This window comes from Orussus abietinus, unplaced genomic scaffold (genome assembly GCF_000612105.2).
Source record: "Orussus abietinus isolate OABI.00-Male unplaced genomic scaffold, Oabi_2.0 scaffold13, whole genome shotgun sequence".
Taxonomy (NCBI): domain Eukaryota; kingdom Metazoa; phylum Arthropoda; class Insecta; order Hymenoptera; family Orussidae; genus Orussus; species Orussus abietinus.
This window is the reverse complement of record NW_019394887.1, coordinates 765,591-788,444: the sequence shown is the minus strand read 5'-3', so window position 1 is coordinate 788,444 and position 22,854 is coordinate 765,591. Positions and strand designations below refer to the sequence as shown.

Here is a 22,854-nt window from a genome sequence, read left to right as displayed (position 1 = left end):
CGAGGTATCGACCGGGTCCGCGGTCGTGGCGTGGGTGCGCCCCCGTGGGTGGGTGCCGAGTGCCGCGGGCACGTCCTCGCTCTTCGGCCGTCCTCGGCGCACTGACGTCACGGGCCGCCGCGCCGCTATTGGCCAACTATGGGGTGGCCTCCCCTCCCCTGCCCACGTGGCTCGCAACCCCCAAGCGGGACACGCCCCCGAGACACCCCCGCAAGCCCGAAAACTGGGTCAGACGGAGCCCAGACGAGGCGACGCCGCGACTCGAGAGACGTCCGCTGGGTTGCGAGCCAGACGAGGCAGTCCCTCCGAATCCACCCCGGACTCCGACACCCTGCGAGACCGACTGCACCAGGCAACCGTCCGGAGAGAACAGGTACCGCAACCACTCCGAGGAACCTTAAGGTGGTATGAAAGTGTAATATATACGTACCGAAAAGTGAAAATATTTATGACTTTTCTCCAAACTGGGTGCACCGAATTATCTGATACTTCGACACGTGATTGTAGAGGCTCTAAGGATGAACGCGCTGCCCGTGAGATTTCATTTTTTTGCAAAGTAGAATCTCTATTTTTCGTTTTCGTCTGAGGTAAATGCAAGATTTTTTTTTTCTCGAAAAATGAAATTTCAACACCAGCGCGTTCTTCTTTAGAGCCTCCATAATCTCCTGTTAAAGTTTCAGGTAATTCGGTACACCCTGTTAGGAGAACAGTTTCATGAAGGAGTCCTCTTTGACGTCACTTTCACATCCCCTTAAACGAGGTCACCGAAAGTTTCATGAACTTTGAGGCCACTTTCATATCCCCTTAAGTTTCTTCAATTTTCGGATATGTAAGATCCGAAGTCCCGATTCGTCTTTTTTTTTTTTTGAGGGAATTCGCAGAGATCGAACATGCTGTCCATGTCTTCTTTGGTCGGTCCTTGCTCCTTCGGGACACTGAGGTCCTTAGCGACTGGTCCTCTGGTTGTTCGGCTCGCCTTTGACTCCTCGGGCTCTGAATCTGGACTGAACGGTGCTGTTGTTGACTGTTGTAGGGACTGAGGCGAAGGGCCACTGCTGAGACATGGACAATGTGCAAATGATCGGCACTAAAATCACAGCGATCAAGGAATACTTATATGTAAGGCTCTCTCGCACGCATGTCACTCATACTCTGTCTTTCCTTATCCGTCGTCTCTTTGCGTTTCTCTTTCTCTGCCGGCCGTATCGATAATGCATATTGTGGAGTAACTTGGGGCTATTCACTTGGAAATCAATGAAAACGATTTTATTCATTGAGAACCGATTTTACCTTTCATTTCCATATCCCGAGCAACAATCAGATTCGATAAAATTAAAATTCTGAGAATCTATCGGTGATTTTTAACGATTTAAAATGATTTCTAGCATTAACCCTTTGAACGTTTCGAGCCATCTCGACATATGGGCGAAATTCGTCGGACCGGGCGGGCGATATTGGACCAAACGTCGGGCGCCTTTAGGCGCTCGAAGTAGCATAAGGGTTAAGTTTCATGATTTCATGAGTGAATAACCCCGTCCCGCGAGCACCACGACCCGTTTCCGTGGCGGAGACTCTCAGGCACCTTCCGGTTTGCTTTCGGATTTCAGAATTTCGCAAGGACGCACTCCCCGACCAGACTGATGAGCTCCGAAAACACTTACGCGCTCTCCAAGGAGCACTGCAATCTCAAGTACGCGGGTGAGTACTCCTTACACGTGTTCACTCGTCGAAATCGATGATCGATGATCGCCAACTAGGTAAATCGTTAATCGATGCCCCGTCCAGGGACCTCCGTTCGAGACATGCAAATTTGGATTTGTAGTGCTTTAATAAAAGTTAATTAAGGGGCTATACCACTGTGAACGTCGAAGACATTACACAATCTTGCAGGCAAAAGTATGAGTTAAATTAAAATTTTACATTATTAAAGATGATGATAAGGGGAAAAAAAAAGAGATTGTCAAAAATGTGCAATTTTTTCGACTTTCACCCTGGTACAGCCCATTAATTTTTTTTTTTGCATGCCTAGCTCCATTGTGCACTCAGTCATTGTATAGAGAAATGCTGTGAACGTCAATTGCCGGTAAATGAGATTATCTTTCATGTGTACAGAGTTGGGAAAAAGTTTGTAAGGAAATGTCATGAAATTTGGATTTTCGTTCGAGAGGGTGGCAAATTACTCGAATGGTCTCCTAAGCGGATATTTCCCTCCCTCGACTTCTTTTCTTCTTCATTTCGCCTTTCCATCCTTTACGGTGGTACTTCGAAGCGTTACGTCCCTTTATAGGTGTCATTTTATTATTCCCCTCGTCGAAGGGAGAACGGGTCCGTGGGGTACCCGGTAGAAAATCTATAAACCGCAATATTTTTCAGATTTTCCGGGCGAATAGGGGGGGGTACCTCCACTTGGGAACAGAGGGTGCATAATAATCGAGGATTTGGGATTGGCCCCGAAGAGTTTGGTCCTTGACGAGTGGCTGAGGACAGATTACACGCCGCAGGGGGTCGGAAGGGTTCATCTCCTCGCGTGTATTTGCAGTAGAGCAAGTGTCATCATACGATAAGCGTTGGGACGTGTCGGGGGCGCCATTTTCCATAGGCAGATGAAATTACCGGTTGCTTGTTTTACCGATCTGATTTTTGACATGAAGATTTTGTGCCCCCGGAAGAGCACATAAAGTTACACAAAAGGTCGCGAATGGTCTCGGTACGAGAATGACGTTTTTGCTGCGTACATATGACACTTTCTATCCCCTCAGCCCATTGGCTACTAAGAGCGCCTAAAGGCGTCCGACGTTTGGTCGAATATTGCCTGCACGGTCAGAGGAATTTCGCCCATATGTCGAAATGGCTCCGTGTTGAAGGGGTTAAGAGGCGGGTCTTGGATTTGACGGGGAAACGTGGTTGGTCTAATGTCTATTTTAATTCGCCGCTACGGAAGAATAGCCGGTCTTCAATTAGCCCAAATCACCCCGTAATCCCGCTTATAAATCGGAGGCAATCCCTACGAAACAACCCCCAGAAGACGATGGGGCAATTAAAGCTCCGTGCACATGCAACGAGGGCGCATCTGGCGAGGAATACCATGGCCGAGCTTTAATGCGCCATTGGTGTGGAATCTCTTTAATCCATATTTTATGATTTACTACCCTTTACATCGGACATAAACATTACCCCTAGGGAGACTGAAAACTGCCCGGAGAACCTGGAAAGGTTGGGAATTCACTTTCATCCCCCATAATAGAAATCCATGGAAAAATGGCGAGATGTTAATTACCACGAGAATAATTTTTAATGACACGGGTAAGTGGTTGACTGCGAGAGTATCATCGAAAAAGGGAAATCCTTAGCCAAATTGTCGGGCTTATTTTTGGGGACCTTGAAAAGAATACCATAAACTCGAGAAATATCGAGGCAGAGAGCTGTTAGATTGATGGGGTGGGATTAGCCGGATCGGGCAGGAAGGATTTCGAGGATTTTCCTTGTCTAACCGAAGGATCAAGGCGATTCAACATACCTCCTTATTCCCTCGGTACTCCCCCATTCTCTTTCTTTCCGAGATACTCATCGTTATTGAAAAAGAGAAGAGGCTATTCGATTCGAATCATCCATCCCGTATTATCTGATCTGGACCAAATGAAATTCAAATGTTAATTTTTTAATGTTAAAAATTATAAATGCCCTTTTTCCGATTTTTTGCGCCGTTCACCTCTCTCGTATTTTCTCGCGTTATTTATTGTAATAATTATTACGATAGAAAATACTCGAGGTTGCGTGCGTTATTTAATCTAATTAAATATCCAACCACATGATGCGATAGAGATATACAGGACTAGTCTCCTTGCGGGGTTGGCTTTGATTGCGGAATTAAATTGCGGAATTAAATTCCGGAGCTTCGGGCTGGGAAATCACGGAAAGTGCGAAGGAACTAACTTTTCTCCCCTCTTGTTTATCCTCGGGATCGAGGTAATGGACAAGGGCGTAAGGGCGGATTTCCTTCGGGATTCTTTATGGCTGGCTCGTAGATAAGGGACAGTTCAATCTAACCAAGGATTTAGCCACGTTGTATCGAAACATCCGACCGCCATCCCTGGAGTTCGAAAATTCTCTCCGACTTCTCCTCAACCAGGGGAAAAATTTCGACTCCATAGGGACTCCCCCCATCGTGGATTTTCTGTATTTTTTTTTTTCTAATTTTTAAATGTTTTGTGAACGATTGAGCTTTCGGATGCCACTTTCACACCCCCTTAAAGTAATTGCGGGATTATCGTATTTTCCTGGGATCCGGAATTTGAGGTATGTACTGCATCTTGGGGTATGCAAGTCCAGGAATTTCGAAGACGTGCATCGATCGGGATGCAAGGATGGGACGAAGTCGTCCTCGACGAAGAGGCACCACCGAGAGACCAAGATGGTGTCATCCCACCAAACAAGTGAGAGTGTGTCAATATAGGTCTATACTTTCAATTGTTTGATGAGGTGAAATCATTTATAAAAGCCGAACTCATCCGAACGAGAACGCCAGTTCCCTGAAGAGACGGTAGGAAGTCGTTGAAGAGGCTTAGAAGCCTCCATTTGTATGCAGCTTCAAAAATATCCTCCTTGTCTCATCCGGTACAGAAGATTTCACTTGATTGACCAATTAGAGGGTTGCTCCGGGATTTTTTATTTATATATGTATATTACAGTTATTATCATTTTGATTTTCAGACATCCTGCCGCAGAATGCCGAAGGACTCCCGGCAACCAGGGAATTCCTGATGAAGGTCGTCGACATTCTCCTCGACTTCATCAAATCGACCAACGATCGCAACGCCAAGGTCCTGGATTTCCATCATCCTGCCGACATGATGAGGCTCCTGGACCTGGAGATACCCGATACAGGAGTGACTCTTCAGCAGCTGCTGATCGACTGCTCGACCACCCTGAAGTACCAAGTGAAGACCGGTAAGAGAACCACTTAAAAAAAAATCCACGAATAAGCGTCGTGTGAAAGAGGAAAAAAAAGAAAAAAAAATTCAATTCGAAAAGCGACGGTCCAGACTTTCGGCACATTTCGGCGAAGTCGACCCTGAAGACGGCTCTTCGTAAATGCGCATCAGGAAAACCTCCAAATTATTCACCGTCCTTTATCGGCGGTCGTGATAAAACGGTTAGTCTGGATCTTGATAAAATATATATTCAATTTAGCATACGCACTCCCTTGGAGATAAACCGGCGAGGAGCTCTTCAGGGTGGATGTCCCCCCGTAACCCCGTAGGATCCTAAAGCACGTGATAAATGACCGAGGGAAGTAGGATTTATTAAAATAAAAACCGAGACCTATCGGGAGGAATAATTTCCCGGCCGCGTCCACAGGATGTCCTGGACCCTTCGGGGGAAAGATAAGGAATCGAAAATATGATCGAGCGCTTATCAGCGCCCGAAGGGAAGACCATTCCCAGCGTGCTTAACTCGACGCCCTTATTCATCCACCATACTTTATCCCCTGAAGAACCAACGTTAAAAAAAAAAAACGTTACAGTAGATAACACGTTATCGTTATTAAGGTGAAGTGAAACCCCCTTCAAACCCAGATCAGAACCAAAATGGCGTCGAGCTCTCATATCTCGATCGATATATAATAATAATATAATATACCGATCCCCAAACAATGGAAATGAGGCCCTTCTCTTCCTCTTTTCTCCAAGGATGCACATACTTTGCATTAACCCCTTTCACCCGTGCATAATTTCATTTTAATTATTCTCGCCCGCGATAAGACACTCCTCGTGCATAATTCAGGGTACTCCAGGGTATGTTTAACTTCTCGATAGAAACCGCCCATTTCCCACGCGATAGCGGCGAAACCTCGCTATCTCGGCTGGATTCGATTACCGGGTTGAATGGATGCTAATGCACAATGCCGCCAGACATAGGGCCTGGTCCAAGTTAGGCGAAATCACGCCTAACTTAACCGACCACCCTCGGTTATCGGGGCACGCGTCCTGATATACGTGCCCGGACGACAAAAACTAGTTATTAGATCATGTACCCCAGAGTCAAGCCCCAATCTGCCCCTCTTTGGCTCGGGATATCCGAAGCCTTCTTTTCCCCGTGCATTGAAAGGGAAATTGAAAGGGCGGGCCACCCCCGAAAAGTCCAACCAAGAGTTCCTTCGCCGGTCTCTTTACTCCTCTCTCCCGTATTTGTTAATAAAAAAGTAGACAGCACGATACCACGGAGTCCTAAAAATATTCCCCGGCTTATAAATGACATTTAAGACGTCTCCAATGTTTGAGGTCTGATTAGAAATTTCTTCCAGTGTTTTTAGTTCCCGAATTATCTCCGGGAGTACTTTTTAGTACACATGTTTATACATAGTTCCTTTTATCATACCTGAGTACCTTGAGGAGGAATTGGATTTGCAAGTTTCTTTGTGCCGATGAAAAAAAAAAAATAGCAGCAGACGCCGACCACTGTTATACGTCGAGTATCGATCTTTCGATATCTCTTCCCCGAGTTTGGCACAGGGCGGATATTTCATCGGATGCGAGGGGGGAGCGATATTGTTAGGATGACCAGAGATTGCGGCTTCGACAATCAGGGGGTAAGGATAGGACCACCCTGTGACACGTGTGCTCTGACTTCCTCTATTTATTTTTATTTTTTTTTTTAACGCGCTCCACCCCCGACATCCAGATAACAGATACCCCTGATGGATAGTCATAATCTAAGTTAGCTATACAATTTATCTAGAGGGTCACTTTCGGTAAAGAAACTCGTGGAGCGTGCACTTGGCGCGAAACGCAGCCATGCGTTGGGAACGATTTCGGTAAGCATCCAAACGGACGGTGTTGCAGTAAACTCCAGACGCTGATATCACGGATATAGGAGGGTTAGGGGGGGTGCAGGCTTCAGGGAAACGTCGAAGGGTCAGGAAAGTCCTTGTTTGTTACGGCGATTATCCTCGAAATAGGAGGGAATGTCCAGGAAAATCCTAGAGAGGATATATCCAGCCCGATCGCGGGAGAAAACACTTTTGCGGGGTGCGCGCACGTGGCTCCCTGCCATGGGGCGGCAAATTCAATGGGATCGGTGTAATTAAGAGCCATTTCTACACGATTTTCCCCCTAGGGTCCGGGCTAAACAGTAAATAGGGGTGCGTATTATGCCAGGGGGTGCCCCATGCGAGGGAATTCCCCCCAAGGGGTCGGCCCTTTCGCGGAGTGACGGAATTTAAATTGGCATCCTCGCGATTCCTGGAATTTCTTTCCGAGAATTTTTTCCTCGGTCATCGTCGAGGGGACGCACGCTTTTCCAGGGGATTTTCATTCCTGAAATTCACCGAGTCAGTCGGGACTTTTTAACCCATCGATTTCACCAGCTGTTGTAAATCTCGATTACAGGGTGCATGGATGGAATTCGAGGGGGACGTATTTTCGGAAGGGCTGCGATATGACATGTTTCAAATTATTTCTTTTCTGTCTCTGTCGCTCTCCCTCGTCAATAATAGTCGAGGTGTTAATGAAAAATTATGAGAATTGATAATCATTTCGGGATAACCTGGACACCCGGTACGTCGACTTCCACCTGCAGACTTTTTCCCTTCTTCCGGTTCGCATGATCGATTGCAGGGCATTAACGTTGAGCCGGGGTTACACACTTCTCTTCATACAAATCCTAAACCCCTAATTTATCACCAAGTGGGGTCTGCGTCGAACAGGTCTTTCTCTTTCTCTCCTCTCCCTCCCCCGGCTCTGTTTCGAGCCAAATTAGTCGTGAAAAATACCCTCGGCGATCGAAGGTAATCGATGATCGAGGGATCCATCCGTGTCCTGGGATCAATTCTTCCTACCATTTCTCCCGAAAGCGTGGAAAATTAATTCCTGGGGGAAAGAGAAAAAGAAAAATCGCCGAAAAAAATGTCCACGACCACGAGAGGTGTCCTGGTATGAATGTTGTCTACCACTTCTAGAAGCACTTAATCGGGATTAAATTAATTCCTTGAAAAAGTAGGACTTTAAAATCGGGGGTCAGGAAAATGGAAAATCGACGGGGGGTGGTCCTGGGCGGGCATTTAAATTAACATCCCCTTAAATCCGCATAATGCGAGCCCGCTTATCTCCTGGACGAAGCCACTCTCCTGTTTGCTCGACAAGCAACCCCGACGTGTCCTTTGGCCGTGTTTGAGAGCCTCTGCAAACAATCTAGTGGAGCAGCGACGCGTGTGACGCGCAAAATGCGGGATCCTCGGACCCCTAGAACTCTGCCCTCCATCCCCAGGAGTCTGCGGCATCCCCTTCGAGGTCCAGGAAAGAGGGCACGCCGACGCCGGACGCGTGCCACGACTCGGCGACCGGGATAATTGCGAGTAACGGCGCGACAAACGTCAGGAGACACCCCGAAGAGGTCCCCCAGGACCCTCTCCAGGGTGACTCGTGAAGAGCGAACCTCCTGAGAGGTTCCTTTCCTTCCCTTTACAAAAAATACCAACAAGTGGTCCGGTTAACCCATCTACGCGTTCACGTCACTTTTCGACTAGCGATATGAGAAACAAGGAAATGATAAGGGATGTAAAAAGAGATAGAGAGAAATTTCAGATAAGTACCACTGTGCACGAGGAGTCCCCGAGGAACCGAAGAGGCCTAGGAGCCATTGGAAGTCTTAAGAGTCCTTAAGGACCGAAGGGTGTTGCCGGAGAGGAAGGACCTATTAGGGACACTCACCTGTCAGGAGATTAGGGATTAAAGGAACATCCTCCTCCGGCGATCTGCCCGGTGGAAGGGAGAGGATCCTTCCCCAAATTCATCCCTGGACGAGACGACCTCGATAAAGACCTCCGGTAGATTAAAACCCGCGAATGTGTCATCTAATGGGCTCGATGCTTGTCAAACCCAGCTGATGCATCAAGGAACAGGGTTTACTTAACGCAGAAATCCTGGGAGTAAAAGTTAGGATGTCCTACTCAGATTTTTATACTTAGAGATGAGACGGTCCAAGGCGATTGATATTTTTCCTCGGGATATAGGAAAGTCCTTTGCAGAATTATCCAGCGCACTTCCTGCTCCCAGGACCCTCCTCGTCCTTCCGGCCTCCACCCTGTACCCTGAAGAGGTCGCTTCGAGGCCGGATATTCAATGAGGAATATCCATCAGACACTGTCCGATCGATCAAGCTGAAGGTTCGCCTCTTAACACTCCACCTGAAAATCTCAATTATTTCCCTGGACGGTATCTCGATAAAATTTCCTCCTCTCATATTAATCGGCTTATCATTTTTTCTCCCGTTTATTACCTCGCTTCTTTATTTCTTGTTTGGCCTGGTGGAGAGAAATCCCTGTACTGAAAATAATTCACCAGCTCCATTCCGTTCTCGAGGCAGCTTTTTATTTCGACTCCGAGCTCCCCGTGGACGATAAGGGAGTCATAAGCCTCCTTCGCCCCCCCTCGGTGCAGGGGTCAGGGTTCCATCAAACAGAAGCATTAGACTTGATCCAAGCGCGATGTTCAGCCGACCGGATGACAACATACTCGGCGAGCTTAAAGCTCTTCGCCCTGAAGAGCCTCCTGAAGTAGCCTCCAACAGCGGCCCCTGAAAGGCGCGGCTGAAAGGCCCGGGACAGATTTCGCGACACGCATTTCGAATTTTCCAACACGTGTCGGCCCCCTCCCCGGTTATTAATTACTCCGGAAAGTGACGAGGAAGTCGTTTAACCTCGAGGCGGGTAAAACCGCTCGGTTGGTTTTTCAATAATTAATAACCACCGAATCGCAAACCGTACCTTGGAACATTTCGATATCATTTACATATCGTATGGGTCATTTAATTAGAACGACTTTTTTTTTTTTTCCTACATTTAATTTTCAGGCCACCCACACTTCTTCAACCAGCTGTCGTGTGGCCTGGATCTAGTTTCGATGGCTGGCGAGTGGCTGACGGCCACGGCGAACACGAACATGTTCACCTACGAAATCGCCCCCGTGTTCATCCTGATGGAGCACGTGGTCCTGGAGAGGATGCGAGAGCTGATCGGATGGTCAGGGGGCGACTCCATCCTGGCACCTGGGGGTTCCATCAGCAATCTCTACGCCTTTTTGGCAGCGAGACACAAGATGTTCCCGATGTACAAGGAACGTGGGTTGGCTGCTGTCGGTGGACAACTGGTCATGTTCACGTCCGACCAGGTTAGAAATAATTAAAAAAAAAATTAATAACCTTACTACCGTTGGTCTTAATTGGTTAAAAAAAAAAATTAAAAAGACTCAGGGCAAGATTGAAAAATCCTGATGGGGTTTTTCTTTATCCCTTGTGTTTCTCTGCCAGTGCCATTATTCCGTCAAGTCTTGCGCCTCCGTTTGCGGTCTGGGGACCGACAATTGCGTGATGGTACCGAGCGATGAACGTGGTCGCATCATTCCTGAGAAACTGGAGGAGCTCATCCTGGAGCGCAAGGCCAAGGGCCATATTCCATTTTTCGTCAATGCCACTGCCGGCACCACTGTCATCGGGGCCTTCGATCCGATCCCAGAGATCGCTGACATCTGCCAAAAGTACAAACTGTGGCTTCACATAGACGTGAGTTGTCATCAAATCTATATTTCTTTTTTTTTTCTCCTTTATCGACGCATTTCATTCCTCCGATCTTTCCTCCTACAAAATTGCAAGGATTAATTATTACCAAAAATTACCATTCCGATTCATGCGTTGCATTTTAATTATTTAATTATCTTTATTTCTCCGCATGACGTAGAGGATTTACGTGGCCGTCCATTTTGCTGAGAAATCAACGCGTATACCGATCTACCTGTTAGAGCTGAAAATCCCACCTTAATCGTTCCCAGCTGATCGATCCCATTCACCCGAATGTGGAATTATTCAAATCCGCTCACCCTTTGTTAAGTGCAATCCGTAAATGCCAAACGCGTAAGGACCTTACCGTAAATAATTAATGTGAGAACCTACCCGACGCCTGGCGGATTCCGGCAAATTGCAGGGAAATTCTGGAAAATCGTCGGATTTGAAAGTCAGACCATGGCACCGAATTGTTCGGTCAGGTTGCCGAAATTATCCGCGACGATGATTTATCGCTCTTTTTGGGGATTTCATCGAGAAATCGATATTTCAGGCGGCCTGGGGTGGCGGACTGCTTCTCTCGAGAAAATACAGGCATCCAAGACTGACCGGCATGGAACGGTGAGTTATTATTAATTATTTACATTTGTCATACAAGAGCGAAAAATAATTACAAAGTTTTGCAATTATTTGCGATCTTACAGGTGTCTTTAATCAGGATTTATGCATCCTTGCATCAATTATAGTGATCTAGCGCATTGCAAAAACCCCATGTCATTCGACTATTATTTATGAAAATTAAATACCGCGTCCTTTAGGTCTTATTTCCGGAAAATAAGGATCGATGGTACTTTTCATGCAACGTAGGTGCCGAAATGAGGCAATTTACAGTACCAGCGATGGTCTCCCTTTGGTGCACTTCTGGATGTACATGCAAAGGGCTTCAGGACCGACAGGGGCTTGTGGGCCAAATCCCCGGTTTTATAGTTTATTGGGGCTTACTTTGATGGACTCGGAGGAAAAAAAAACCCACTTTGGGGTCCTCCTGGTCTTACGTGGGGAAATCAATACGCTCCTGTTGGAATGGTCTTCCTGGCGGAGCGACGCAGGAGCTAGACGTCGTTTTACATGACAATGGTCCGTAGAAAATTCCCAGGATGATAGGCCGGGATGGATAGCTCGCATAATCCTTCCCTTATCTGCACCGCGAAGGTCCTTAAAACTGCCCGTCGTGGAAAGTTGCGGGGAAAAAGTTTTCTTCTAAACCGATGGGAATGGAGCCACTTTGAAAATGCACTGTCCTTCCTCGTAATACCTTCAGGACCTCTTCGGAACTTCTCAAAGTGTGACGGGAGGGGATTAAGGATCTCTCGGGTTAAAAGTGTTTTCCTCCCTCGGTACTTCCTAGACTTCTTTCACGCTTTTATACTTCGCTAGTTTACCTCGCCAGCCTGAAATCCAATGATAAGAGAAATCAGGGAAAACTTGGAAAACCCTTTCACACATCCGAGGTCCAGATGAAAGTTAAAGTTGAGGCCTTTAAGACTTACGTGAAAATAGTCCTCCCCCTAAAAATGATTTCCTCTACGCGATTTTGCGCCAGTCAAAAGTCTCCTCAAATTTTCCCAGTATATATTCCACTATTTTCTTTTTTTTTTTTTTTGGTCAATTCGTAACCAAATTCAATTTTCCCACTTTTGGCTGGAACTTTGTCAAGAGTTTGGGCTAACTCGTTCCACCGGTCTGGCTTTGAAAATAAGGAGGAAAATCCCCCGAATTTCAGGGAAAGTGTTTAGGGTAGGTGGATTAGGTCCCGGGGGGTGGACCAGGATTAAGGACCTCGAAAAAGGATTCCGGGTGGAGAGTGTCGTAATCTGTGACGTGGAGCAGTCTGACTCCTGTCTTCGGCACATGCCGACTCTCACACACAGAGGAGGTCCCCTCGATGCCGAAGCCACCCAGGAAGAAGAGGGTGCGGAACTCGGACGGGGACTCCTATGGGGTCGGCGAGATTAATCCGCGATTTGCATCCCGGCGCATCTGCTACCCCGAGAGCCCCGGATGCGGACAGTCCTGACCCCAGGAAATTCCCCCGGGAGCGATCTTCCCGAGCCAAGGGCTCATTTTGACGGCCATTTCGATTCCTCCACCGCCGAAAATTGATTCATTAATTCCCCCTCTTCCGACGTATACCCCCTAATCGCTCTTTAAACCGCGAGAAATTACTTAAGGTATCATATGCAGTTGTCATAGGAGAGATTCAAGAATTATTATTTTTTTTTCATAAGTAAGATGCATTTTTTCATCGAAAACAGAGCGTGATTTCATAGGACAATTAAACGTGTTTTAACGCGAGCGACAAAAATTCAGATAAATCAAAGGCACTAATTTTGAGTATTCTCCCAAGGACATTCTTGAAACAACACTCGGAGTAATTTCATTCTCGAGATATCTAATTTGACCGATTTACAATTTCCTTTTAACAATTGTTCCCGTCGTGGTGTATCACTTTATCGAGTGCCCAGTGTTATCGTTTAGCGACGCGTTCCGGAGGTGTAAAAGGCCCATGCCGGGGAGCTTTTAGCCGGGGGACAAAAGAGACAGGACTTCCTTCCCGAAGGAAGGTCTTGATTAAAATGGCAAGCGGAGAGGCGAAGGACGGAACAGTCCTGGGCAGGAGCAACAGCTGGATCGGTTCCCTGGAGCGCATTTGCGGGACAGAACTCTCCTCTTATATTGACGCGCTTGCGAGCGTTCCGCGCTTTGCGAGCTTGAAATAAAGCCCGGGCCCCGACAATGCCGGATTAAACTCGTACAAAGGGATAGGTCTCCCCCCGGGTGCCTTTTCTGCGCTTTGCTCTCTCTTTCTCTCTCCTCGCTCGTCCTGTTTCCTTTTTGCCACGTCGAAAGTCGGCGAGGACTCCTCTCGCGTCGCGGCCCGATGAGGCTCGATGATTGCGAGAAAAGGTCCTAAGGGCACGAGCCGAATATTTCCAGGACACCGAAACATTGTCCCCTTTCTCATTGTCCGACACTCCGGGGGATGACTCAAGTAATTTCCAATTTTCACCATTTTTTTTTTTCTTCTCCCACCTCAAAGCGCCGCCACTATTTCCTACGGACCTCGAGGAGGTCCTCCGAGCGATGTTCAGATTTTGTCGAGGATCTTTCATATCGTCTTAAGGGAATTTATATATTCCTCTTCGAGGTCCCTAAATGGAGGAGAGAGGTCGAGGCCGAGGATCGTAAATGGCGGCGGGCCCGAATTCGGTGTCGAGGCGCCATTTACGAGGGTTGGAGTAATTAGCATGGCTGGCAATATATATTGCGAGGGTTTTGGAGCTGGCACCTCGGTCGTCCTGTCGAGGAAGGGTCCTGCGAGGAGGCCACGCGCCAACCCCAGATGCGAATCGCATTAATCACTCCAGCCTTCACTCTCGGCTGTTACATCGGCGCCGAGATCGTCCACGAGTGCCGAACCCGATGAAAACCATCCCCGAAGGGATTTCCGAGGGTTCATTTATTTTTGTTTATTCGGAAAGTCGCTAGGAGTCGGCGGGGATTTTTTTCCGAATTTTTTCAAGATTTTCTCGCTGCCCTGGAGGTACGCCCTGAGTCCTCCAGGAGTAACTAATGGAGGCCGCGAGTGTCATCGACAGGGATCTCTTGAAGGGCTCTTCGGGCTTCGAGGACCCTGCATCAACTGCAGTGTCAAGATACAGGGGGAGCCTCAATACGTGTCACTTGCCACGTGTCGATGACGTTTGTCATAACACGTGCTCCGGGATGCTCCCTTTCCGGCCGCAACTCCAGGTGACGTCGAACCAGCTCCTAAACTGCTGGGAAATATGTATAATCAGTCAAATGGAAGGACACAAGGATTAATGGGATTTAATTACTATGGCTTGGGTAATGACCGCTAGAAGGTTGACGCTTTGATTATTTAAATTTCCCGCAATTTGCGGCGCTTTGTCGGGGCGAAGGGGTTGGCTTGTCAAGAGATTCGGGATTTCCCAGGGTCGAATTAATAGCTGTTGCCGAATCCATGGGCCCCCGGGGAGGGAGGGGATGCGAGGGAGGGTACCTCATATTTCATCCCCCATCACTCCCAGGGGAACGGATAAGAGTTTGACAAGCAGCTGAGACTTTACGTACCGCTCGATGGACCGATCCGCCCACGATGGGAGAAAAATGGTCTCCGGACCTTGGATATCTCCCCCAGGCCCCGAAATCCCGGGTTCTCGCGGTAGAAAGGGCCGAAAGTGAAAATGAAAATGAATCAATTGTTTCAGGGCCGACTCCGTGACCTGGAACCCCCACAAGCTCATGGGCGCCCTGCTGCAATGCTCCACGATCCACTTCAAGGAAAACGTACGGAATAGGATTAATTTCCTAAGCATGCTTTAGCATTCTAGACATTTCATTAGCATCCTTACGATGTCATCCGTTCTTCTTTGGGTTCCTTTTAAACCCTCGGCAAGGACTGTCTTTTAATTCCTGAAAAAGGGAAGGAGGTTGACTCGCCACGGGACCATCATTGGCAGCTCCTGGAAAGATAGGAAAAATAGAGAAAAGTCAGGGCGAGAAGGATTAAGGAATTCTATCGGGAGGGAAAAGAGAAAGAGAACTCGAACGTCGAAGGAAGAAATATCGAAATCCCCCGGAATTCCGATATGCCGAAGGGGGCATAACGTCGCCCAGCATTCCGAAGGGGTGGAGGCGCCTCCGGAGCGGGCACGGCACTGCTGGAATTTAATTAAACTAAGAGATAACATATGTTACCGCCAGCCAACCCGGCTCGGCAGAACTGGGGGAATGCCCCCCGGCAGGGTTGTAGTTATTGCTGGCCCCGGAACGCCCCTTGGATATTAAAATTCCGGGAGCACCGGGTGCGCGCGACCCGGCTGGGGTGACGCCGCCGAGTTTTCCCCCCTTTTCTTCGACTTTTATTCCCATTTCCAACTTCGACACGAGCTCGGAGTCTTTGCGGGATGCGGGGAAGGAAGTCGGCACCCGCGGGAGGTTATTCAGAGACTTCCGGCCGGATATACAACCGGGAAAGTTTCGGGGAGGCGACGCCAAGATGGCGCCCGCGGAGACCGCCGCCATTTTGGTGGCTCGATACTCGCCAATCCTGCGCATCAGTTCGGGCCACCGTATCGACCGCATTCCGACGTGATAAGACCCTGGCCAACGAGAATGTTAATTCGACTGGATGGATTCCCCGGGTCGGGCAATTAGAGCCGACGAGGATGGAAGTCGGAAGTTGGGAACTTCGAAGCGGTCCCCAAGAAGGACGCGCACTCCGAGTCAACTTTGATATCGTTAGATACTTTCTTTTTTTAAATTGTAATAAAAAGTCCTCGAGGATGGGAGGATGGGGAACTTGGAAGCGGTCTCCGGGAAGAACTCCGAGTCAACCTCGAGCCCAAACCTTGATATCGTTAGATATGATTTTTTATTTCTTTAAACTGTAAAAAAATCCTCCCTTCTTTCTAATATCAATTGGTACTACTTCCTGATTATTCAGGGTCTGCTTATCAGCTGCAACCAGATGTCGGCCGAGTACTTGTTCATGACGGATAAACTTTATGACGTGAAGTACGACACCGGGGATAAGGTCATACAGTGTGGCAGGCACAATGACATTTTTAAGCTGTGGCTGCAGTGGAGGGCCAAGGTGGGGAAATGTTGGGTTTATCGAGGCTCCTATTTTTCTGCCATTTCTCACACATTTTCCGGGATATTTACCAGGGCACGGAAGGCTTCGAGAAGCACATGGATCGCCTTATGGAGCTCACCGAGTACATGGTCAGGAGGATCAAACAAATGCCCGACAAGTATTACTTGATCCTTGAGCCGGAATTGGTGAACGTCTGTTTCTGGTACCTACCGACGCGCGTTCGGAACATGCCTCATACTGCGGAGAGAGTGAAGATCCTTGGAGAGGTACGAAAAATCTATATTAAATCCTTCTTAACCCTTTCGTTAGGAGCGCCGTGTGAAAGTGGCTTTCCTTGCAGATCTGTCCCATTCTGAAGGGACGGATGATGCAGGCCGGCACGTTAATGGTCGGCTACCAACCCGACGACCGCAGGCCGAACTTCTTCAGGAACATCATCTCCAGCGCTGCCGTAACGGAAGCCGACGTCGACTTCCTCCTCGCGGAAATGGACCGCCTTGGTCACGACCTTTAAACTGACGTCCCTGAAAGTAGGTAGCGTGCAGACAACCGGAAGTCCCTGGAAGAGTCTGCCTCGACCTGTACAAAAAAAAGAAAAAAACAAACAAACAAACAAAGCAAACCCTGAGGCCAATTCACAACCATGAATATTAAAATAAGACATATGAAGAGGCGCCCAGGGTGCACCGAATCCTCTCGGGTTTGTCGACTCCTCCAAAAAATGATTAAAAAGAAAAAGGAAAAAAAAACACCATAAACTTTGACAATGGAATTATGCTGCTCTTGGATGAACATATTTCTTATCGATAACAGGATGATTACGATTGGGCTCTTGGAAGGATTATTATTCCTATCGACTTGGATTTCAATTTGCAATTTTTTATTCATTATTTTATGGTTTTCATGAGGCGTCCACCGTTAGTAGAGACTTCGGGGCACCCCCTACGGCGTTTACTGTTGATTAGGGGTAAAGGTAAATTCTAGATTAATTATTAATGTTAAATTCATCCGGCCTCGTGGATGTTGCGAGGAAGGAAGGATGTGCCGATTGTGATCCTTTGACAGGATTCTCAGTTCGGAATGGACGTTTATTTTTTTTTCTCTTTTTTAGCCTGGTTAACTTCCATTCCTCGCGAATCACCTGCTGAATGAAGTACTAATGTCGAGAATACTCATTGGGTGTTATTTCACCTCGTAGGCTTTAAGTATAAATTCCTGGCATATATGAGAAATAATACTCTAAGTTGCTCTAGAGGGAACGGAGACGTCTTCGACCTTTATGCAACTAGTTTTCGTTTTCAGGAACAAGGAATTATTCCAATCGTTAATTAATTAACGGTGTTGATGCCTTGGAAATTGATTTTCGCAGGTACCTTTGAGAAGGACAATAAAGAAGATGCGAAAGGAAATACGCCCAGGCATTTGGAGGTAACTATTGGAAATTCTTTTGTTTATTTATTTATTCATGATTTATGGAGGAAAAAAATTTGCCATCTGCGCGCGGCCGCGCAAACCAAAACTAGTTGACAAAGGTCGGGGCTCTTTCGAAAGTGCAATATTTTCTAAACTTAAGGACAACGGCCAAGAAATTTGTTAAACAATAGCCAGCTTAACGGGAGGGTGCGATGCAATTTTTCCGTTTTAATCTGAACGGCTTCGGATTAATTGTACCAATCACAGGCCTTGTTAACGGTAGTTAATCAGTCAGAGCTTCGCGTCGGAAGTTTCGTTGAAGTTTTAACGGAGTTTATGACAATAGATAAAGTTAGCAAGAGACAATTATCGATAGCGCTTCGCCGGTCGTATGATTTGCTGTTGAACAGTTAGGTCACCGTCGGAAATATCAATCTATATACATATATATATATATATACACCACGATATTGAGCATATAAATATATACATATGGATCTATGATATATATATATATAAAGTAAATATCAAAGGTATATTATATTAGCGTTGGAGATTTTAATGATAACGAGGACACAAACCCATGAAAGTACATGCTTATTCCAGTATATATCGTTTCCGGAGACTTCCGGTCTCCGTTTCGTTACTTTTCGACTGCCATCGTCGAATCGAATAGTTAATTCCGTTCCTTTGCGAGTCTTGGGGGGAAATTGACGATGTAATCTAGATATTATTATATACTATATATCGCCGACTATGTCGGCGTGGGAGGAAGAGCTGTATCGAAAAGTCGTTTCCTTTCGCTATGTCTAGCCTCGAACTGTCTTTCCTATCGATTAGTCTTAGATCGTTTCCTATTTTTTTTTTTTTTTTTAATATATTTCCCTTTCGGTCATGGCAGGGATTTCTTGCCATCTCCTATCGGGGAGGGCCGTGATAAGGGAATCCCACGTGGACGTCTTCTCGCGAGCTCTACTCTGCTTAGGTTTCGACTCACTCGCCACTATTAAATAATAATTTAAATGATTAATGATAACTCGATAAGGATAACCGAGGATCTAGGTGTAATTATAACGAGGAGAGATATGTAAATGTATTTATGTACACTCGCGAGCGGTTTCCTTTGGTAGGGCTCATCGTTAGATCATTTTCTTGCATTTAGAACGGAATTCAGTGTGATGGCATTGTTGGCACGGTTTACACCGTTGATCGGTGTTGCTGGTTTACGAAGTGCAACACTTTGTTGCAAGATGCATTGTACCTTCGAGACAGGGCTCTTTCCGGATCTATCGCCCGAACGAAATGTCAATCCAATGTATAAAGACAGATGATATAAGAGGAATGGTATATTTCTATGGAAGAAGTATCATTTTTAAGAGCGAACGATATTACGGAGATAATACGTACTCGTAGGATTAACGTTCGGATTAATTAGGCGCGTGCCAATTTCAGATTCGGATAATGGTAGGACTACTATGACGCGATTCCTCTATTTTTTTTCTTTCCTTAGTAAAATTAGAATCTATTAAAACAATCTAATCTATCGCAATTAACGAATGCACCCGCACCTTGTTAGCGCACTTTAACACGTTTGTACATAACATTTAGGATATTACATCGGGTCGATGAGGAATATTTACAACTTGCATTGAAGCGTGTCAATAGCACTTCCTCTTAGAATTCTGCAACTTCCACTATGCCCTTGTTGTCAATTTATCCCCAGAAATGTCGAGGTACAAGGGAAGATTTTTAAATTCTCCATTTGCGGGTAAAAGTTAATACTATATTGTTTTATTCTACCGTAGCATTGTATCAGTTGGAGGATGGCTTGAAGAAGCAAAATCTACATACAACGACGCGGTGGCGGTCCAAAATTTCAGAAAGTTATATTTAGATAGGGCTTTGAAATATATTTTAATAACTCACACTTCCTCCGCACGACCGTGTACATAAGTGATAACAAAAGGTGACAATAATACACGAGCGGAAATTGGCACGAGCCTGAACAAGAGACGTTTGAAACGAAGTATAAAATAGCGAATCAATGTTCATGGCCTCGGGTCGTTCTTGACCCTGAAGAAAAAAAAAGATAAAAAGGAGTCGCATTAATTACGGAATTAACGTTAGGATAGCGAAGGGCGAGTCGTTTAGGAGGCGACGTGACGAACAACAAAATCTCATGTCTTCCAATCGAAAGGAGTATTAATTAGGACTTTAGCAAGGCTAACGTGAACTAGTCACAATAGCTTATTCACTTGTAGAGGAGTACATACATATGGGTACCTAACTTACCGAAATCTCACACACGTGTACATAACGAGCACATCATTGTTACTGTGCGCAAATTGCGGGTCGGCCATGAGCGTCATGAAACGAGAAACGCAAATAGATGAACATCGAGAAAGAGAAGGAAAATCGAGAGACATCTCGACAGTTGCGATATTGCTTTTGTTGTGACGTAAATTTGTGGTATCATAACTGCAGGCTTACCCACCTAATCGCCATAGTTATCCACTGTATATCAATGTCTAATAAACTGTTATCCCTAAGTCATCATATATCACCTTCTGGTCCGCAGTTTAACGAGTCGTTTTCCATTCCCGTAATTATCATTTGTCAATCTAAACGAAATATCCATCATAACAAAAAATAATATATACACATACACCCTGGAATATAGTTCATAATAAATATACTCGACGTGGAGAAGTGTCATGGACTTGAGAGTGAATATAAAAATGTGCTTTACCGTTTAGTACTCTTCGGGGACATATTCCAAACCAGTCCGTGCATAATTCTGTTAATTTGTAAACAGGCGTATAAATTAGAAGCCTCGCTGGCCTTGAGGAGTCTCCGCCAGTTGCGAGCCGCTTTCTTTCGTGGGTCTGATTTTAATCAGAAGAGTACCATCCATTGCAGCGAGTGCTTCGTGTCGGTCTTCCCGTTTCAACGATGAAAAGTTTCGTTTCCTACTCGGCTGACTGCGATTTCCCTATAGAAAATCTCCCATTCGGCGTGTTCTCAACAAATGACAACGTGAGTTGCGTCATGCTATACTCGTAGGAATAATAACTTTACCTTGGCATTTGCTCCGTCACTTGTGATAAGAAATTACGCAGGCGATAACAGAACTTCCGAACAATTTATGCGTTATGTAGCTTGCTTTCATCTCGTGTTCTTGCTCCAACCGCTTTACCATATTGTTAATCATTAATATTAACGAAAAAAGGAAGCAGAATGTCGAGAGTATTCTCAGACTTTCCGCACGCTCGCGCCATCTGTGAGGACGCTTGTCAACTATACGGCAGCGATCGATGACGAGTTATCATCTATTGGCACATAACCCTTTACCACTATCGGATTCTAGTTACTCATTGCCGTAATATTTAACAGCATTCATTTAAAATACTTTATGAACGGTTTTAATGGGGAGAAATTTGTGAGATCAATTTGGAACTTTTCTTCCAGCCAGAGAAGAGGATAGGCGTGGCGATTGGAAATGAGATTTTCGACTTGAAGAGCGGCGCGCATTTCTTCACGGGACCTATTTTAAATGAACACCAGGATGTCTTTCGAAAGGACTGCCTCAACGATTTCATGGCCCTTGGAAGGCCCGCTTGGGTGGAAGCAAGAATCACTCTCCAGCACTTGCTCGCAGCTGATAACAAAACCCTACAAGAACCGGGAATTCGATCCAAGTACCGATAACGAACGCACATGCATTACTATGAATGTGTTAGCAACATTACCATTAAGTATTATTTTTCTTTTAGGTCTTTTGTGTCTCAAGAATCAGCAACAATGCACTTACCGGCAAGAATCGGCGATTATACCGACTTCTACTCGTCCATTCATCATGCAACTAACGTGGGAATAATGTTTCGAGGGAAGGATAATGCTCTAATGCCCAATTGGTAATAATTCATAATTGATAGCGATACGGAATATTTGATATATTTTTTTTTTGACAGAGTATTTAATTTTATTTTTTTTTAGGAAATACCTTCCAGTAGGTTATCATGGGAGAGCCAGCTCCGTTGTGGTTTCTGGAACTCCGATAAGAAGACCAAGAGGTCAGACACTTCCCGTGGAAGGTGAACCTCCGGTTTTTGGTCCATCCAGGTTAATGGACTTCGAACTGGAAGTCGCCTTTTTCGTTGGCGGACCTCCAACGAAACTTGGCGAGACCGTGCCAGCTTCCAGAGCTTACGAGCACATTTTTGGGATGGTTCTGATGAACGACTGGAGTGGTATTAAAATCCCGAAGCATTAATATATGAATATTATCTTGAATAAATTTAGCGATAACGTGGATGCGTTGTTTCAGCTCGTGATATCCAAAAGTGGGAATACGTCCCACTGGGGCCCTTTGGGGCGAAGAACTTGGGAACAACTATTGCCCCCTGGGTTGTCACCATGGAAGCATTGGAACCCTTCAAAGTCCCGAACTATCCTCAAGACCCAAAGCCGTTTGAGTACTTGCAACACGAGGAGTCCTGCAATTTTGATATCAAACTGCAAGTAGATATTAAACGTACGTTGGGTTTAACATTTTCCTCCATTCGAAATGTTCTTTTTAAAGGTACTCAATCCCTTGTTTCCTTTTTTATTTCAATAGCGCCCAATGGTGTGGTCTCCACCGTCTCTCGCAGCAACTTCAAGTACATGTACTGGACTCCTCGGCAACAGTTAGCTCATCACACCGTGACCGGATGTAACATCAATCCCGGTGATCTGATGGCTTCCGGGACTATCAGTGGCGACGTTAGTATTAACCTTCCTTCCCGTGTCATTTCCCAAGACGTATAACAATATTCAACATTTTTAGACCGCCGACTCTTACGGATCCATGCTCGAGTTGAGTTGGAGAGGCACCCAGCAAGTGTCGCTAAAAGACGGAACTACCAGGAAATTCCTTCAAGACAACGACGAAGTGATTATAACGGGTAAGGTGACAATAAAAGATTCACCATTCTCATCTTCTACCTGATCTCAAAATTAATTCCATTTCTTTATTTCAGGGTACTGCCAGGGAGAAGGTCTCAGAGTTGGCTTCGGTTCTTGCACCGGGAAACTCCTTCCACCAATTGAATAAAGAACTCCATTTCTTCCTCCTAGAGCCACATAAAGTGTGTCATCTATCCAAAGTAAATCCCCCTGGAAATATACGAAACTCCTGTTACTTTTCTTACCTCGCAATAATT

The 22,854-nt window shown here is 46.0% G+C and overlaps 2 protein-coding genes across 4 annotated transcripts; both read left to right on the top strand.

Annotated features, from left to right (window-relative positions):
- The first annotated feature begins 273 nt into the window (after nucleotides 1-273).
- Nucleotides 274-16,785, top strand: LOC105697562 (glutamate decarboxylase). 3 transcript variants are annotated; one of them, XM_012420947.1, is made up of 11 exons: nucleotides 274-373; nucleotides 1,034-1,119; nucleotides 1,608-1,698; nucleotides 4,711-4,947; nucleotides 9,850-10,166; nucleotides 10,306-10,557; nucleotides 11,108-11,175; nucleotides 14,847-14,925; nucleotides 16,085-16,234; nucleotides 16,309-16,503; nucleotides 16,578-16,785. In XM_012420947.1, exons 2-11 carry the CDS (start codon nucleotides 1,063-1,065, stop codon nucleotides 16,749-16,751), a joined length of 1,620 nt encoding a protein of 539 aa, XP_012276370.1. In that variant the 5' UTR covers nucleotides 274-373; nucleotides 1,034-1,062; the 3' UTR covers nucleotides 16,752-16,785. The 3 variants fall into 3 exon arrangements, with proteins under 3 accessions (XP_012276370.1, XP_012276381.1, XP_023289185.1); XM_012420958.1 differs by lacking the exon at nucleotides 1,034-1,119 and having other exon boundaries at nucleotides 288-373; XM_023433417.1 differs by lacking the exon at nucleotides 274-373 and having other exon boundaries at nucleotides 513-1,119.
- Nucleotides 16,786-20,499: 3,714 nt separating this feature from the next.
- Nucleotides 20,500-22,814, top strand: LOC105697573 (fumarylacetoacetase). The gene is made up of 8 exons (XM_012420997.2): nucleotides 20,500-20,686; nucleotides 21,119-21,348; nucleotides 21,424-21,564; nucleotides 21,647-21,900; nucleotides 21,978-22,184; nucleotides 22,269-22,414; nucleotides 22,479-22,596; nucleotides 22,672-22,814. Exons 1-8 carry the CDS (start codon nucleotides 20,603-20,605, stop codon nucleotides 22,743-22,745), a joined length of 1,254 nt encoding a protein of 417 aa, XP_012276420.1. The 5' UTR covers nucleotides 20,500-20,602; the 3' UTR covers nucleotides 22,746-22,814.
- The last annotated feature ends 40 nt before the right edge of the window (nucleotides 22,815-22,854 follow it).

Bases quoted from the DNA above. Each gene is read 5' to 3' on its own strand.
- LOC105697573 (XM_012420997.2), top strand. From the start codon at position 20,603: ATGAAAAGTTTCGTTTCCTACTCGGCTGACTGCGATTTCCCTATAGAA. The intron at 21,349-21,423 runs GTACCGATAACG...TTTTTCTTTTAG, and splicing joins GAACCGGGAATTCGATCCAA to GTCTTTTGTGTCTCAAGAAT. The intron at 21,565-21,646 runs GTAATAATTCAT...ATTTTTTTTTAG, and splicing joins AATGCTCTAATGCCCAATTG to GAAATACCTTCCAGTAGGTT.
- LOC105697562 (XM_012420947.1), top strand. From the start codon at position 1,063: ATGGACAATGTGCAAATGATCGGCACTAAAATCACAGCGATCAAGGAA. The intron at 1,120-1,607 runs GTAAGGCTCTCT...TTCGGATTTCAG, and splicing joins CGATCAAGGAATACTTATAT to AATTTCGCAAGGACGCACTC. The intron at 14,926-16,084 runs GTACGGAATAGG...CTGATTATTCAG, and splicing joins CGATCCACTTCAAGGAAAAC to GGTCTGCTTATCAGCTGCAA.